The sequence below is a fragment of the Puccinia triticina genome, chromosome 8A, assembly GCF_026914185.1.
Source record: "Puccinia triticina chromosome 8A, complete sequence".
Classification (NCBI taxonomy): Eukaryota; Fungi; Basidiomycota; class Pucciniomycetes; order Pucciniales; family Pucciniaceae; genus Puccinia; species Puccinia triticina.
Genome location: NC_070565.1, coordinates 6,588,419 through 6,604,504, shown reverse-complemented (window position 1 = coordinate 6,604,504; position 16,086 = coordinate 6,588,419). Strand labels below are relative to the sequence as shown.

At 51.1% G+C, this 16,086-nt stretch overlaps 2 protein-coding genes across 2 annotated transcripts; both read left to right on the top strand.

The window, feature by feature from the left end:
• Positions 1 to 2,808: 2,808 nt before the first annotated feature.
• PtA15_8A722 (uncharacterized protein) lies at positions 2,809 to 7,105 on the top strand (the record flags this gene model as incomplete). The annotated part of the gene is made up of 7 exons (XM_053172181.1): positions 2,809 to 3,579; positions 3,721 to 4,595; positions 4,730 to 5,655; positions 5,745 to 5,901; positions 5,998 to 6,168; positions 6,253 to 6,314; positions 6,408 to 7,105. The coding sequence occupies 7 exons, from the start codon at positions 2,809 to 2,811 to the stop codon at positions 7,103 to 7,105; spliced, it is 3,660 nt and encodes a 1,219-aa protein (XP_053023370.1).
• A 215-nt stretch (positions 7,106 to 7,320) lies between these two features.
• PtA15_8A721 (uncharacterized protein) lies at positions 7,321 to 11,986 on the top strand (the record flags this gene model as incomplete). The annotated part of the gene is made up of 6 exons (XM_053172180.1): positions 7,321 to 8,112; positions 8,181 to 8,477; positions 8,543 to 8,800; positions 8,886 to 8,956; positions 9,040 to 9,234; positions 11,965 to 11,986. 6 exons carry the CDS (start codon positions 7,321 to 7,323, stop codon positions 11,984 to 11,986), a joined length of 1,635 nt encoding a protein of 544 aa, XP_053023369.1.
• Between the last annotated feature and the right edge of the window lie 4,100 nt (positions 11,987 to 16,086).

The following is a 16,086-nucleotide window of genomic DNA, read 5'->3' as shown; positions in this document are numbered from 1 at the left end:
TCCTGTGATAATTCCACATCACTTCTGACACACTTCCCATTGACTTCTGGATAATTTATCAATCATTTCATAATCCACATCTGACTCACATCAGACCCAGAAAAACATAAAATTAGACTCTGGAAAAACCATTTCCAATGACTGATCATCTCTGGAAAAACATCTACCAGGTCTCTCAATTATCCACACAGATAGAAGCAATAGATAACAAGCATTTGGAAAACACAGCTCTGTACAGCAAGATTGGCCAGAAGGTTGTCCAAGAGTTACTTGGCCTCTGAGCCACCTCTCTTCCCAAGTCGCCCCACTCTTCCTCTGACAAATACAACGGCAATCATCGGACAACAAGCAAGAATAGCAGAAGAAGGATGCCAAGCACGCCGGAGATTGAGGACAGATCCAATGGAACGGTGATTGCTTTCCTCTGAGATGACTGATTCATCCCGCCGGGTACTCCCACCCCTTTTGGATTCCAAAGAAACAGGTGAGTGTGTCCAACTTCTTATGTGGGACTTGTGACGGTGGTCATCATTGTGGTGTCAACTGGTTGATAGTCGCCCTTGCTGATGGTCTCTTGAGGATTCTGGTGGACTGGTGGTGATTGTCAAGATTTGGCAATGATTGCCTTATTTTCTTGGCTCTCTATTTGTATTCTCTCTCCTGTTGTAAAATAGGATCTATTGTTGTTTTTCTTTTTTAAATCCATGGAATGCAGCATATGCTACCCTGTACTCCAGATAAACATGAATTGCTGCACAAAAATCCAGTTTTTATAGCTGGTGTCAGGATTGCCTCTTGTGGGCCCGACCCGCGCGTGGGTATCACAGTGATTCCTCGGGGAGCCCACGGTTGAAGGAGCCGTGATCCACCCGTTGTGAGAATAAGGGCTGGTAAGTCAGTAGAAATGTCCGCTAACCACCCTCTTAAAGAATATATGTGTCCGGGCTGTGTGATTATTGGCGACTTGGCTCCGCACTGCTACTATCCGCTAGCCTTCAGCACTCCTCTCTGAGCCTGATCTATAGCTTCATAATCCGCAAGTGACTAAAGATCTGCACTCCACAAGAACAGAATCCGCAAGTAACTCTGTAAGTAAAGATAAGTTCACGTATATCTCTCCTAATACTCTAATATGTCCGTAAGTGCAAGTACAATAATGAGTAATCCCTAAGATGATAGGATAATAGGATAGGAGAGAGAGAAGAGAAACCATGAGCCTTTTCCCACGTCACCGTTCCCACCCAATCCCGCACTAGTCCTTCAGCTCTGCCTGCTTTCCGCATGTCATTGTCCCAGACTCCGCTCCTCTCTGACGCTTGCCCTCCCACCCTCCTCTGTCTAGCCCCCGCCAGTCAGTCTCTCGCCACCGCCTCTGCCCCAGTTCCACCCGCTTCAGCTGAACGTGGCTCAACTGCTGACGCGCCGCTGCTACCAGTCCACGTGTGTAGTCCGCCGCAGTCCAGCCCTGTCTTTCCGATCCGGTCCAAATACCCAATCCATGCATTCCATCCACGCGCGACTTTCCATAAGCTTTCTTAGCGTGCTTTTTCTGAAATCATCCTCAGTGCTCATGTCACCGGAATGCACTCTGCCTGAGCCGCTCTGTGCATTCCCGCCTGTGCTATCCCCGAGTGGACATTCTACCACGCATGCCTATATAAATCACCACACCGTGGGCTTGACCTTCACGTTGGGATCACTGGGAGTCCGCAGGGATTCCAGGCGGAGCCAAAAGCTGCCGTGGAATACGCGGGATGATCACGGGGTGGCCGCGTGATCCTCCCGGTGGTGACCCCGTGTTTCCCTGGACCAAAAGCCGCTGGTCCAACCTTGCGCATGGCTACCACGTGGAGTCCTTGTGGATTCCAAGTGATTTCCCCGTGGAGGGACTCCCCGGGTGTAGTGTAAGTATGGAAGTTTCCCAAACCTTGCTTCAAAATCACCTCATTGGCCAAAAGAAATCAAGCCCACCCAAGTCCCCCCCTCTCTCAAAGCACAATCTAGATTCACAAGATGTGGTGAGATAGGTTTGATTTAGCTTCCATATTCAACAGACTGCTCTGACATAAAAAATAGTGTGGTTGCAGCTTAACACACTACACAAAGCTTTGGTTAGTGAATTATGGCAAAGCCCCCCAGGTGAACCTCCAAAAGCCAATTTTACACCATGGACACAGTTTAGCGTCTTGAGGGCAGCACGAAAAAAAAACAACACGTCACATGAGCAATATCCAAACGTGCTCAATTGTTTGCTCCCTAGCACGGGGGGACTGTTGCCCTAGGCCTAGATCCGCAATCACAAAATGCACCCGAGTGTTCGCCGTTTGGTGGCTCCATGTACATTGGTGGACGGAAGCGGTGTTGATCAGGGCAAAGGGCAGTCGCTGTTTTCAGTCTTGGCAATAACCTGCAGGGCTTTTTTGCGATTCTTGATAATCCCTCGGGAAATACAGGGCCCCATTTGTACATGGTCCCATTAGCGGAAACGTACCGCGAACCCTCATCCATGGCTTGGCTTTCTTATGCTTGTGCAGTGCAGATGGGGGAAGGGGCATGCATCCGCGACCCTTTTTGGATGCATATTTAATGTTGGTTCTAGTGCTTACATAAGCGACTGTCCAAAATATCTCCGACAGGTTTTCCAGCCTTCTTGAGCGGTCCGGGCTCCATCCCATCCCCTTCCTTCCTCATGTCCCGGCTGCTAACTTGAATTTTTTCGTTCATCATATTACTTGTCCTTGGTGGTGCATCAGTTCTTTGAAAACCACATATAACCAGCTCTTCCAATCAGATCTTGCAGTATTCACCATGGAAGTTTATGTTCTTGACTTACCCTCGTCTGGTACGCACCTCGAAACCAAGCTTGCCCTGATCACCGCTATTTCCAAAGTGATCCACCGTCCACCGGTGCTCAAGTCGGACGAAACTAAGTCGAACTTTCAAGTCGACGTTCGTCCGCTGGGCAATCCTCATTCCCAGCACCCCCAGCCAGCTTTCCTCGCCTCTATCAATCGATCCGACCGCCTCACCGCTACCGTCACCTTCCCAACTTCTGAGCTAGGCCATAGATTCTTGACCGCCGTCGTTCGCAGTCCTATCAAGATCTTCAATAATCTTTCGCCTATTCAATTCGAACAATCCCTCCGGAATGGACGGAGGATAATCCCGCACCCGCAGTTGATTAAGGCTCTCAAGGATTCGCGTTTCAAAGAAACAACAGAAGTCATCCAGGAATTGAAAGAACTAGAGCTGACCCAAAAGCCAATCCCTATCAGTCTGATCGACTTTGGTCGGACCTGTCTACACCTTAATAAACCTGCCTTCTCATCCGAATATGCGATTTGTTTACCTTCAGATTCCAGTCAACTCAGGTTCGATATTGACAACAAGTTTATCATGCTCAGTTGGACTAACCAAGAGCGCTCCAAAAAGATCGTGATTCAACTGCAAACCTTGCGGAAAATCGAAGCTTGTTCACCTTGGGTGATACTTTCACTCGCAAGACCCCCTCAGTTTGAAGAGCTTTTGAATAAGATCCCTTCGTTCCTCTCTGGCCCTGCCTCAGCTCAAGATAAAAATGTTGGCCAAATTTCAATTCATCTAATATTTCCATCTCAATATGAATATTAATCCGAAGAAATTACTCTTAGTACAAGAAGGCTTACTCACATGAACTTTTTTGAACATTTCTTTTTTTTTTTCGGCGAGAAAATAAAAAAGGATGCTGGTCTACGAATTCGCGTCCATGGATACTCTCACACCAGGGCAGACGCGTTTCCGTTTGTGAACAATCAACTTCGAATCCAGTTTGCCACTGACGCGGCTTTCCGCAATTTCTGTTCCTTGAAAATCTCTGTACCACTACCGAAGATCACCTCATTCAGTCGGACCATCGTCGAGAAAGATCATTATGATCCGGAGAGGATCAAGTCCATCCTAGAAAACCTCGTCTGTTTTACGATCCCAGTGGCCTTCCAGATCGAGTGTCTGCTTCACAACTCCGTCCTTCTACCGTACCAGATCCTTCGGGTCTGTCAGGCTCTGATGGGCATCGATGAGAGTCTGGCCGAAAGAGCCCTGATCCAATTCATAGATAACTACAGCGATAGCAGTGATGGGAAGCAGACAGGACAAAAGCCGGCTTATCTGCAAGCACTCCAAGAAGCGCTGAAAACCAGCGCGCAAGAGGCCACGTTACACCATCCGAATATCGACGGTGGCGATTCTTTCCCATGTCGGACCGTCACGATCACTCCCACCAGACTGTCGCTACAAGGCCCGCACATCGAGCAATCCAACAGTATCCTTCGCTTGTACGGACAAACCCACAACTTCGTCAGAGTGTCCCTGGCCGATGAGACCGGACATCGACTTCGGTCGAGCCGAGACGTGGATATCCATCACCTTCTCCGTACTCGTTACCGGCCCTTTTTGACCAAAGGGATGATTCTTTGTGGACGGAAATTCGAGTTCTTGGGGTACTCTAACTCTGCCCTCAAAGACCATCAGGCTTGGTTTGTCTGTCCGTTCTACAAGGGTAATGAGCTAGTCACTGCGGCCTCGATACGCGCTAAACTAGGAGATTTCAGTAAAGTGTGAGCCTTCTTTCTTCTTTTTTTTTGTGAAGGTACTGGACACCTCGTGTCCATTTGATGGTATTTTCAGCTGTGTGCATTATGTCTTATGATTACTTGAGAATTACGATCGTGCTCAAAAATCTCCCCAAAAGTATCCGGATTCCTGCGCGCTACATGGCCCGAATCGCCCAGGCCTTCACCTCGACGCGCAAGTCACTCACCTTACGGCCCTCAGAAGTGACGCGAATGGCCGATGTGGAGCGGAATGATTCCTGCTTCACTGACGGAGTAGGGACGATCTCCCAGGAGCTTGTCGATGAGGTCCATCGGGTGCTGAATATCGGGAATATCCGAAAGTCGGTCCGGTCGACCTGTTATCAGATCCGGCTGGGTGGCTTCAAGGGCATGCTGTCACTGGATCCTACCCTGAAGGGCAAAGTAGTGCGGATGAGACCTTCGATGGACAAGTTTGACGCGCCGGACTCGTTGACGCTGGATATCGCTGGGACGTTCACCAAGCCCTTGGTGGCCTATCTCAATCGGCCGTTGATCAAATTACTCGAGGACCTGGGCATCCGGGCGGAGGTGTTCCTGAAGCTGCAGGCGAAGATCGTCCGGAAGGTGGAAGACTCGCGCAAGAGTCCCAAACTTGCGGCGGATCTGATGCAGCAATATTCGTTGGGTTCTGGCAGCGGGATGGCTTCGATCCTCCACAAGCTGAGCGAGCTCTTGGGGGATGAGGTCTCGGTTGGCTCTGATTTTGTTGAGGAGTGTTACGACTTGATGACGATCCAATGTCTGAGAGACTTGAAGTATCGCGGCCGAATCCCACTGGAGAAGTCCTACACGTTGGTGGGTGTTGCGGATGAGGATAACTTCCTTCCACCGGACTCGATCTATGTTTGTGTTCAGTACCCGCAAGGTGCTCCTAAATACCTCAAAGGTTCATTCGCTGTCACCAGATCGCCTAGTCTCCATCCAGGCGATGTCAGAGTGGTGACAGCAGTAGGCAAGCTCGACCCAAAGATAGCCCCCCGGTTGAGCTCATTGGTGAACTGCGTTGCGTTCCCAGTCCAAGGTAAAACTGTCCTGATCGTCGTGATAATCGTTGGAAGCCGCCCGAATTAACTCGAGGTGTCCTCTTGACCGACTGTGCGAGTGAGCTAGGTTCAAGATCGTTACCCTCTTGTTTAGGTGGCGGCGATCTCGATGGGGATTTGTTTACTGTGATCGGCTTGCCCGAGCTGGTCCCGAACCGCGCACGAATCCAACGGCCTGCGAGTTATCTACCGCCTGAGATGAGGAAGTTGGATCGTGACTGCACGTAAATATCGATTTCTTCCGCTGTCAGAGGAGGGGAGGGCAGCTTGACAGCTTACCCCTGTTTCTTCTCTTCTTCTTGGTGGTCGTGGTTTGGCAGGATTGCAGATGGCGCGGACTTCTTCTTGGATTATATCTCCAGTGATTTGGTTGGGATGATCGCCACCAGACATCTGCACATCGCAGACCAGTGTGCTGAAGGCACGCTGAATGGGGCCTGTCTCAGACTCGCCGAGCTCCACTCGGATGCAGTGGATTATCCCAAGACAGGGTGAGTCCCCTCCCCCTTGCGTCGCACTACTCCTCAATCTTCCTGATATGGAAATCTTTTTTTTTTTTTTTGGAACATTTAAAGCGTCCCGGTCAACATACGACAGCTGCCGAACCCTCCGGCTAAGATGAAACCGGACTTTATGTGTAAATCTTTTTTTCTTCTGTGGGGAGGGGGGGGGGGTGGGGGGGATCCGATATTGATTCACTGTTTGTCTGGTTTGTCCAATGGCGTTTCAGGCCATGAACACGACAGCGGGAAGGAGGGCGAGGATTACTACGAGTCGGGCAAGGTGCTCGGGAAGCTCTTCCGGGAGATCCCGGCGGACAAGATCGACATCTTTATCCAAGCAAGCCACATCGACGACGACATTGCGGAGATGCACCGGTTCCGGCGGACTGACCGCCAGTTTGGGGGGGTGTACGCGCGGCTGGACGGGGACAGCCGGCTGCACCGGCTGGTTGTCCGGCGGATCAAGCGCAAGTACGCGGATGGGCAGGCGTACCGGCGGGTTGTCCGGCTGGACGAGCGGCTGCGGGATGAGTTTACGGGGCTGCTGGCCTGGTTCGGGAGCGAGCTGATGAAGATCTGCAAGCTGAACAGCGTCTCGACGCGGACGGGCGGGCACCACCTGACTGAATCGGAGGCCTTCCTGGGGGTGATCGTGATGCCCTGCGAGCGGTTCGAGAAGCGGGCGGCGCTGAGCGGCCTGCTCGAGCAGACGACGGCGCTCTTCGGGCTGCTCCGCGCGTCGATCCTCGGCGGGCCCGGCGACGCGGAGTCTGAGGTGGATGAGCTGGAGGAGGATGAGCTGGGGGGCGTGCACCGGGCGTTTGTGGCCTGGACGGTGGCCACCCAGTCCCAGTCCAACCTCTTTGGGACGCACAGCTTTGGGTTCATCAGCCTGGGGCTGCTGCTGAGCCAGGTGCTGGATTGAATGCTGCTTCTTGTTCTTTTTGTTATGACTCTGGCGTGGCGCAATATAAATATGTACAACATGGGCGCTTTTCTCTTGAGTGTGTGTTGCTGTGGAAGTGGTGGGAATGTTGCTGTGGCAACGGCTGGCCCACTCCCCGGAGCCCTGCGCTTGAAAAGGAAGGCCAGCCTCCGCCCGCACCGCACCCTGCACACTGCTCGAAACGGTCAACAACAATGGCCAACCACGACCCCCAGCTCACAATCCAAACCGCAACCACCACCAGCACCAGCACCAGCACCCAGTCTGCCGGGCCCAACAGACTCCGCCTGCCGCTCTCAACCCTCCGCAGCCTCGACCGCCGAGCCAGCATCTCAGCCACCAGCACCCCCACCAACCACTCCCCACCGGGCAGCAACCCAGCACCACCCCCACCAGCAACCACCACCACCCAGGAACAGGAACAGGAACAGCAGCTACTACTCCAGAGAAGAGGATCCGCATCCGACATCAACATCGGACTCAACAGAACCCGCGCACCCTCCCTCGCCGCAATCCAGGAGCGGATCGCAAGGATGAAGCCGGAACTACTCCCACCAGCCGACAAACAGCCCCCAGCAGCATCCCCCACCACCACCACCACCACCACCACCACCACCACCACTCCCGAGATCAGCACCGACGCCCCCGGGAAGGAAACCAAGACTGCCGAGCCGCCCCAGGAAACCCCCACCAACCAGCCAGCAGCCAGCGAAAACCCGGCCCCCAAAGACTTGCATCCGCTCCAGCACTCCTGGACGCTCTACTTCGACACCCGGCTCTCCAAGCGCTCGTCGACCAGCGGCCATGCCACCGGCGGACAGGCCTACGAGGCCGGCCTCCAGCCCATCGGAACCTTCCAGTCCGTCGAGCAGTTCTGCAGGTTCTTCAACTGGACCGTCATCCCCAGCCAGATGGACATGAACTCATCCGTCCAACTCTTCAAGGCCCACATCAAACCGATGTGGGAAGATCCTGCTAACTCAAAGGTATATAATCCCACAACTCATCTCTCTCAATCACAACACACACACTCATCTATTCCTCTTCTATGTAGGGTGGCAAATGGACCATCACCATGAAGTCGAATTCCAACCTGGCCCTGCTCGACAAATTATGGACCTACTTGGTCCTCGGCTTGGTCGGCGAACAGATCGAGACGAGCGCCAGCGGCGGCGCCCAGCAGGACGACGACTTCGTCTGCGGGGCTATCGTCGCCACTCGCCCCCGGGGAAACAGGATCCAGATCTGGGTCAAGGAGAAGGATAACGTCGAGAAGATCAACGGGCTCGGCAAGCGGCTGATCAACGTGCTCGAAATCAACGACCACTCCGGCGTCTCTGTCGAGTTCACCGTGCGTGTCTCCTTTCCCCTCCCACTACAAACACACACACACTCAGCTCGAGTTTATATACATAGGCTCATTCGGGCGGCTCCCATGGAGCGTCGAGGTTCATCAGCATCCAAGGCCATGCGAACGCGGCGTCCTCGCCCGCAAGCCGGAACAGTGGACAGCAACCGGCGCTCATCAGGCCGGCGCTAGAGGGGATGGTGATGGGTGGGATGGGCGGAGGGGGCGCGGGGAGCCTGATGCGACGGTCGACGAGTGCCGAGGTGGGCCGGGCGGGGCCGACGATGGGCGTGATCCCTCCCGCGGGGACTACAGGCTTCGGCGGCGTGACTGGCCCGGGCTTCCGGGGCCCGATTGCTGGCCCAACTGCAGCAGCAGGAGCAGGAGCAGGAGCAGGAGCAGCAACGACAGGCGGCGGACGGGGCAGCCAACTCTCCTCGCTCGACCCGCCGATCCAGAACGGGGTCTGGCGGCCGAACCCGGTCGCCGGTTCCACTCCGCTCGCCCGGCCGCCCGGAATGCCCGCAGGCCCGCCCGGCATGATGGCCGCCTTTGTCGCCAACAGTCGTCGCCCCCAGTCCGCGCTCACCCTGCCTACCATGGGCTCGCTTAACTCCGCAGCTGGCGGGCCCCACCCATCCGCTGCTGCCGCCCTCAACGCCTTCAAACAGAACCCCGCCAAGTCTCGCCAACCCTCCCCCGCGCCTCCTGGCGACTCTTCTGCCGCCGGCCCGGCCGCCAATCCTGCGGGCTCCACTAGGCCTAGCTCCAGGACCTCCTCGTCCCCCGCCCCGCATGCCCCGCTCGGCCTCGGCATCCTCTCCGGCTCCTGATCCTCCTCCCCCCCCCCCCCCCTCTCTCTCTCTCTTCACGCCAGGCGCCTTCCTGTACGCTTTTGCGCGGCTGTGCGGCTTCAAACAGTGTCCTGGATGGATCGCCCGCCCAGCCCCTTCGAATCCCCTTCCCTCTCCCCCACCCCCCTCTACGACTGCTTCCTCACTCGCTTTCCTCCGCGGACGTCTCTGTGTCGTCACACCGCCATCGTCATCAACATCTCGCTATCCATCATCATCATCACTTAGACTTTTCTTCTTTTATTGCTGTCTCTCTCTTCTTCTGCTCTCCTCTATCCCTTTTCTTTTCTTTGTAAGTTGTTGATCGCCCTTGTTTCTTCTCTCTTCATCGACGCATCATCTCACCCCCGCCTTCGTTCCTTCCTCCCAAGCCCCTCCAGTGCCACATCCATCCACCCTCACTTCCTCTTCTCCTTGTACTATATTACACGTGACACATCATACACTGTTGTTTGACCGGCTGTTTTGTTTATCTATATACATCTATCTATTTTATCGCTTGTTTGTCTTTGTCTTCCTCAGCATGGACGATCACGGTTCTCTTGTTGTGCTTTAGTAATCTAGACCGTTTGTAGTTAGTTCCAGACCAGACTGCAATGTGCCCAGCCGCCCAAGACCTTTGTTGTTGAGGATTGACAGACTGCCTTCCAGTTCCCAGACAGGTGTTACACCAACGATCCCCTGTCCGACGAGCTCTTCTCCCCTGCAGGGTCTCTGCCTCGCAGAGATGACATCAGAGGAGGTTGGCAACAGATAAATACAAGCACCACTCACTCACAGATATAATATTTATGTAGCAGAATTGTTCACTGGTACTGGGGCTGAAAAGTACCAGCCCCCTAGGGAAATCTTGTGAACACCATTTTGGTTGTCTGTACCATCGTTGTCTCCTCCATCCGCGAAAAAACAAAACAACTGATTGAGAAATCTAGGCCCATGAAGGAGGAGAAACAATGATGGATGGATGGATTCTCGTGTCTGATCTGCTTCTTTCACTCGTCATGTCATTCTTAGTAACACAATAAAAAGTCTAAGTGACATGACATGGACTGATAACACAATTTCGGCATCAACCACAGTCGAGTCGCTCATTGGCTGCAAAGGTGGAACATCTGAGCAAATTATGCTGTATCCATGATTTAGGACTGAGAGCAATGGCCATATATGTGATCTTGGACAGCTTTTTCAGTAGCTTTGTAACTATCACCCATTCCATTTGGACTGTTGGAAAGCTCTGCATGTTGTCTAATGGTGAATGTATACAATTGCCATAATTCTACCTGCATCACTTGATAATAGTTCCCACAACTAATTAACTGTTTTAGCCTTCATGGTTTTGTTGATGCTGCATTCCTCACATCCTGGGATTGTAAGCAAGCAGATCAGCACGCAAGAAGAGGATAGAAGATAGCCCGGCTTCTGATGATGTATAGATACCCAGAAAGTTGATGTACCTCTTCCGCCAAAATCAGCAGTCAGGCAGGATTTTTAAAAGTCTGAGCATAGCAGCAGTTGGAGATACAATGGTGGTAAGTATTGAACATCTGCATTTTATTCTTGTTATGGAAGGTTATTGGGAGTGAGTATGGAAGAGCAGAAGTGAACATGGAAGAGTAGGTGTGAATATGAAAGAAGTAGCAGTTAATTTCAAAGAGTTAAAAGAAGAAAAAAACTGCAAGGTAGCTGGTCTGGGTTATCAAGATTAGAAATTGGGATCAAAAGGTGTCAAGCTCTTGCATTTCTTCCGATTTTGGAAATCCGTAGGGTTGTTTCTGGAAATGAGTTTTTTTTATACCCTCTGGCAGAGCTATGCTGAAAGGTTGGGCTAAATCTGCCCAAGATTTAACATCCGCCACCACCGCAGCCGCCACCACCACAGCCAGCGCCACCGCCATCGTTACCGCCACCCCAACAGGAATCTGTTGAGGCGTCCGCTCCGCCGTAATACGGAGTACTTGTGCTCCTGGACGTGGTTTTAGTCGGACTCGAACAACACAACCATCTCCAGAAGCCATTGGCCGTGCGACGCAATGGCAACTTATTTTGGTTTCTGTAATCTTGCTTTCGGACCAGCACGTAGCCTGGGGTGAAGGCTGAGGGGAATTTCGGATACATATGCATGTACCTCATTGTAAGCTACGGAATTATTTAAATGGGCATTCGATGTCCGAGCAGGGACTTACTATTTTGCTTGTTCAAACTTATGGGCGCCGACATTCCTGGATGGCTGAGTGCCAAGAAGGCTAAACAGCCCAGAAACAAAAAGACTTTCATGGTAAAGCCAACGCTTTGTAAGATTAAAACCCCAGAACAAGTAGGATAGTTGAGATAATCTGGGGAATGTGATGTTCAAGCTTGGGGGTGGGAAATAGAGCCGCTTTTCAACCAGTCTTATATGGCCGTATCCGGTCAGGCCGAACAAGCAGAGAGCTCACTTTGCAGGCATGATTGATCCACGCAGGCAAACTGTCGAGGAATCTAACTTAACACAAGTCCCCCCTGGTGGGAGCGCTGTGGCTGGCGGCGAAGCCGCCCCTCCCGCTCTCCTGCGGAGAGCCCTCCGGGCGGGGTCCCCCGGACCCTCCGTTCAAGAGGCTTAGTTAAGCTAGTCGAGGAATCATCTGAAACTTTGCTAGCTTCAATCGTAATGTGCGCTAGACCCTCCGACAAGACCATATTCCCGCCGAGGGGTCAGTTGCAATAGCGAGGACACTTTGTGGGGCCAGATGCGACGCTGGCCATTTTTCAGATTTCTTTAGTAATCGCTGTCGAGTGTGAGCATTGTTACCTCTCCTCAACCACTGTAATCGGTCAGCCGATTATCAGCAGCGGACTGTACATCCAACAAACTCCAAACTGAATGATGTCCTCGGCACAACCCTACACATTTAACTTGTGTGTGATGAATAAAACTGATGTGGATATTTGTTTTTGCGCAGGGGCTAGATTCATTCCTATGCTGTGTACCAAGCTGAGGAAAAAACTGCTTGACTCTAAATTCAAAACGGCCTACACTGCGTACACCGCGGGTCTCATATTTACATAAACTCCAGAGGCAATGTTTCATTTCACCGGCCGACAGGTTATATACAAATTGTTTAACCGCAGTGATGATAATGAGAGAGCGCTGAGGAGCGCTGTTTCCAAAGGCTGCGAGAACCCTAGGCTGCGTCGGCTCCAGTACGTTTGGCACAGTCTAGTCGGCCCCGAACGGCTTGAAAACCCCCTTCCGGGGTCCTTAAGAGCATATCCACCGCGGGAGGTAAATTGGGGAGGTAAACCAACTTTACACCCCCGCATCACAAAACTGTAGCCCACCGGGGGGGGGGGCAAATCAGGAGAACATTGCTCGGGATGTAAAAATCATCCTTGGGATGCCACATCTAGCACTTGACTGCACCCCGCCTTCCCGCCAAAATCACTGCTCAACTACCCCCCCAGCTCCATCCATCCATCAACCGCCCAACCCCCAAAATCACTTCCACACAAACCTCTCACATCAAATCATTCAACATGCCATCAAGCACCCAATCCAACCCACCTTCCAGCCCAACTCCAAAGAGAAACACCAAGAAGCCGAGTAGGTTGTTTGCTTTATTTTCACCAATTTTGTTTATCCCATTCTGATGATTGTTGCTTCTATTCTTTTTTCAGGAGCTCGTGCCATCAGCAACAATGCGGAGGAACCCTCCAAGCCATCCAAGAAGACAAAAGTTGCCCCTCGAAAGACAAAGGCTGCTACCGATGCTGAGTTGCAGGATGATGATGACGGAAATGATGCAGATGATGTTGCTAAAGCTTTGGAGAAAACACCGACCGCCAGCGCGCCCAAGAAGACCAAAAACTCAAAGAAGAAATCAGTTGAGTTGGAGGAGGACGATGACGCTGCTGAAGATTCAGAGAAAATACCAACCATCCGCCTGCCAAACTTCACTGAAGACAAACACGTGCAAATCTGCTGCTCTTGGCTTGAGACCACCAAAGACCCCCTCAACTCCACGAACCAAACTGGAAAGACGTTCTGGGCTCGAGTTTGTGAGCACTACATGAAGATGATCCCCACGCACAACCGTCCTGTCAGCAGCATCAAGAAAAGTTGGCAAGGGATTCAGCGGGCCACAAACAAGTTTCACGGTTGCTTTAAGCAAGTCAACCAGGCAAATCAGAGCGGAACTACAAACAATGATTGGTTGTCTGCTTCCCTCAAGCTCTATGTTGCAACCAAACGCCGTCCCTATCCTCATCTCCAATGCTACAACATCCTTGCGCCCTCGCCGAAGTGGAACATCTATTGCGAGCAACTAGATAAGAAAGATCAAAAGAAAAATGAATTATCTTCTGAACTTACTGTTTCTGAAGTGGCAAGTGACACTACTGCTGTCCCGTCAACTGTATCTGGCGAAATCAGCCGAACCACCGGAAACAAGAAGGCCAAAGAGGCAAAGGTGCAGGAAGCAAAGGATCAAAAGTGGCGGCAAGATCTTGTGAAAGCGCATTTGGAACTGGCGATCCATTTGAGAAATCAGAATGAGATCCTTACCAAGCAAAAGGAAGCGATGATCACTATGGCCGAGGAATCAATCATGAAGACTGACCTGGATAGTATACCGGAATCAAGGCGGCTGTTTTTTGAGTGGAAACAGAAAAAGGTCATGGAGAAGATGGCGCTTGAACAGGAAAGAGAGGCGGAGGAAAAGAAGAAAAAAGCGGAAGAAAAGAAGAAACAAGAGGAGGAAGAAGAAAAGAAAAAGAAGGAGGAGGAAGAAAAGGAAAAGAAAGAGGAGGAGGCTAAGAAAGTCGGAAACAAGAAGACTCCAGCAAAGAAGAAAGACCAACCAAAAAAGGCGACATCAAAGAGCGCTCCGGTGGCTAAACGTGTGATAGCAGTGAAGTCCAAAAGAACTACTGGCGCAGTCAAATTGGCTCAATTGGCGGCGGCAATCAACAAGCCAATAGTGAAGAAACGGGCACAATCAATTGTTGAAGTTGAATCAGAAGGAGATGATGATCAAAGCAATGAGGAAGAATATGACAAAGTAGAAGACGACGAAGTAGAAGATGATGACAAAGATCAAGAGGATGAAGACGGGGAAAGCAAGGATGATGATGACGGGTTTTAGGACTACTCTCAATTTTCTGTCTTGCTCGTTGTGACTTTTTTTCTTTTGGCTATCAATCATTCTCTTGTGTTTTGTTTGATTGCCCGCTTTTTTATTCCCCTCCCACACCTTCTCCCACTCCCATGCCTATTCTTTTTTTGGCTCGCTTTGTGCAGATCAAGAAGTGTCAAGAAATCATCATCATTTTTTTATCTTTCTGCAAATCAAGAAATAAATAGGAAACATGACGAGATTGAGAAATAAAAGCTAAACAAGTTTTTTTTTGTATTGTTTACTTTTGCATTGACACCGATTGGGTGATATCTAAGATTGCTGAGATAGAAGTGAAAACATGAGACAGAAATTACATTCAACGAGGTCAATCCAATTCCAAGCGTCCTTTTTTATCCCAATAGTCAGTTGATGACAAGTGACATCACACCAGCTCCAGCTGGCTACCCACCATCTATCCAATATCTATCCACTATCTACCCCAATCTCCCAACCATCTACTCAACTTCCAAAATTTACCAAGGAGGTCCTGTTCAGTTTTTAATCAGCCCAACTGATCCTCAGTTCTGTCCATCTGATACTCAGCTTTGGTCCCCAGCTCATACTCAGCTTTTTTGTCCAGCTCATACTCAGCTTTTTCACGCAGCTCACTCTCAGAATTTGAATAAAGCCTTTTTACCATTCCTTGCCCAGGTGATGCTCAGCTTTGTACTAGTCCTGGCGCAGCTGATGCTCAGCTTTGTACCAGTCCTTGCTCAGCCTTTTCCTAGTCCTGTCCCAGCTGATTCTCAGCTTTGACCAAGCCCTGGGCCAGCTGGCCAGCTGATGCTCAACTTGCTGAGTATCAGCTGAGCCAGCCCAGGGAAAAAGATGGGAATCAGCTTGGACAGGACCAGAGCTGAAAATCAGCTAGACTAGGTCCAAAGCTGAGCATCAGCTGAGCCAAAGCCAAGGCTGAGCATCATCTGTTCCAGGGCCAAAGATGGTCATCAGGTGGCCAGTGCCAAAGCTGAGCATCAGCTGGGCCAGGGAAAAAACTGAGCATCAGCTGAGACAGGGTAAAAGCTGAGCATCAGCTGGGCCAGGGCCAAAGCAGAGCATCATCTGGTTTTTCCAAATTGAGTGCTTTGATCCTGACACCTGTCATGTGAGCCCTAGATGTGCTGGTAGAGAGGAGCAGCATTGGAGCAGTGTTGGAGCTGAAAACAAAGCTGCATCATGTCACTTGCCATCAAGTGACTACTTTTTTTTCCTGGTGGAGGTGCTTGATGAGGTCGTTTTTGAGCTGGTGGTGAGCAAGCTCGTTGCGGATTCCTTGGTAGTTTTTTACAAACTGAGAGAAGTCAACAGATTTGGTTCGCGTGTGCTCGACAGAAGTGGTTGTACCTTCATACTCGAAGTCCTCTGGTGATCCTCTTTCATCCTCCACAGTCATGTTGTGGAGGATGATACACGTCTTCATGATCCTGTGGAGATTGTTCTTATTCCATCCTTATGCCGGTTGTGCAACTATAGCAAAACAAGCCTGCAGAACCCCAAATGCTCGTTCAACGTCCTTGCGCATTGCTTCCTGCATTTTTGCAAAATGCTGCACAGAAAGGTTAATCAAAATCTCAATTAATGATTTGATTCAGCTAAAAAGTCTCA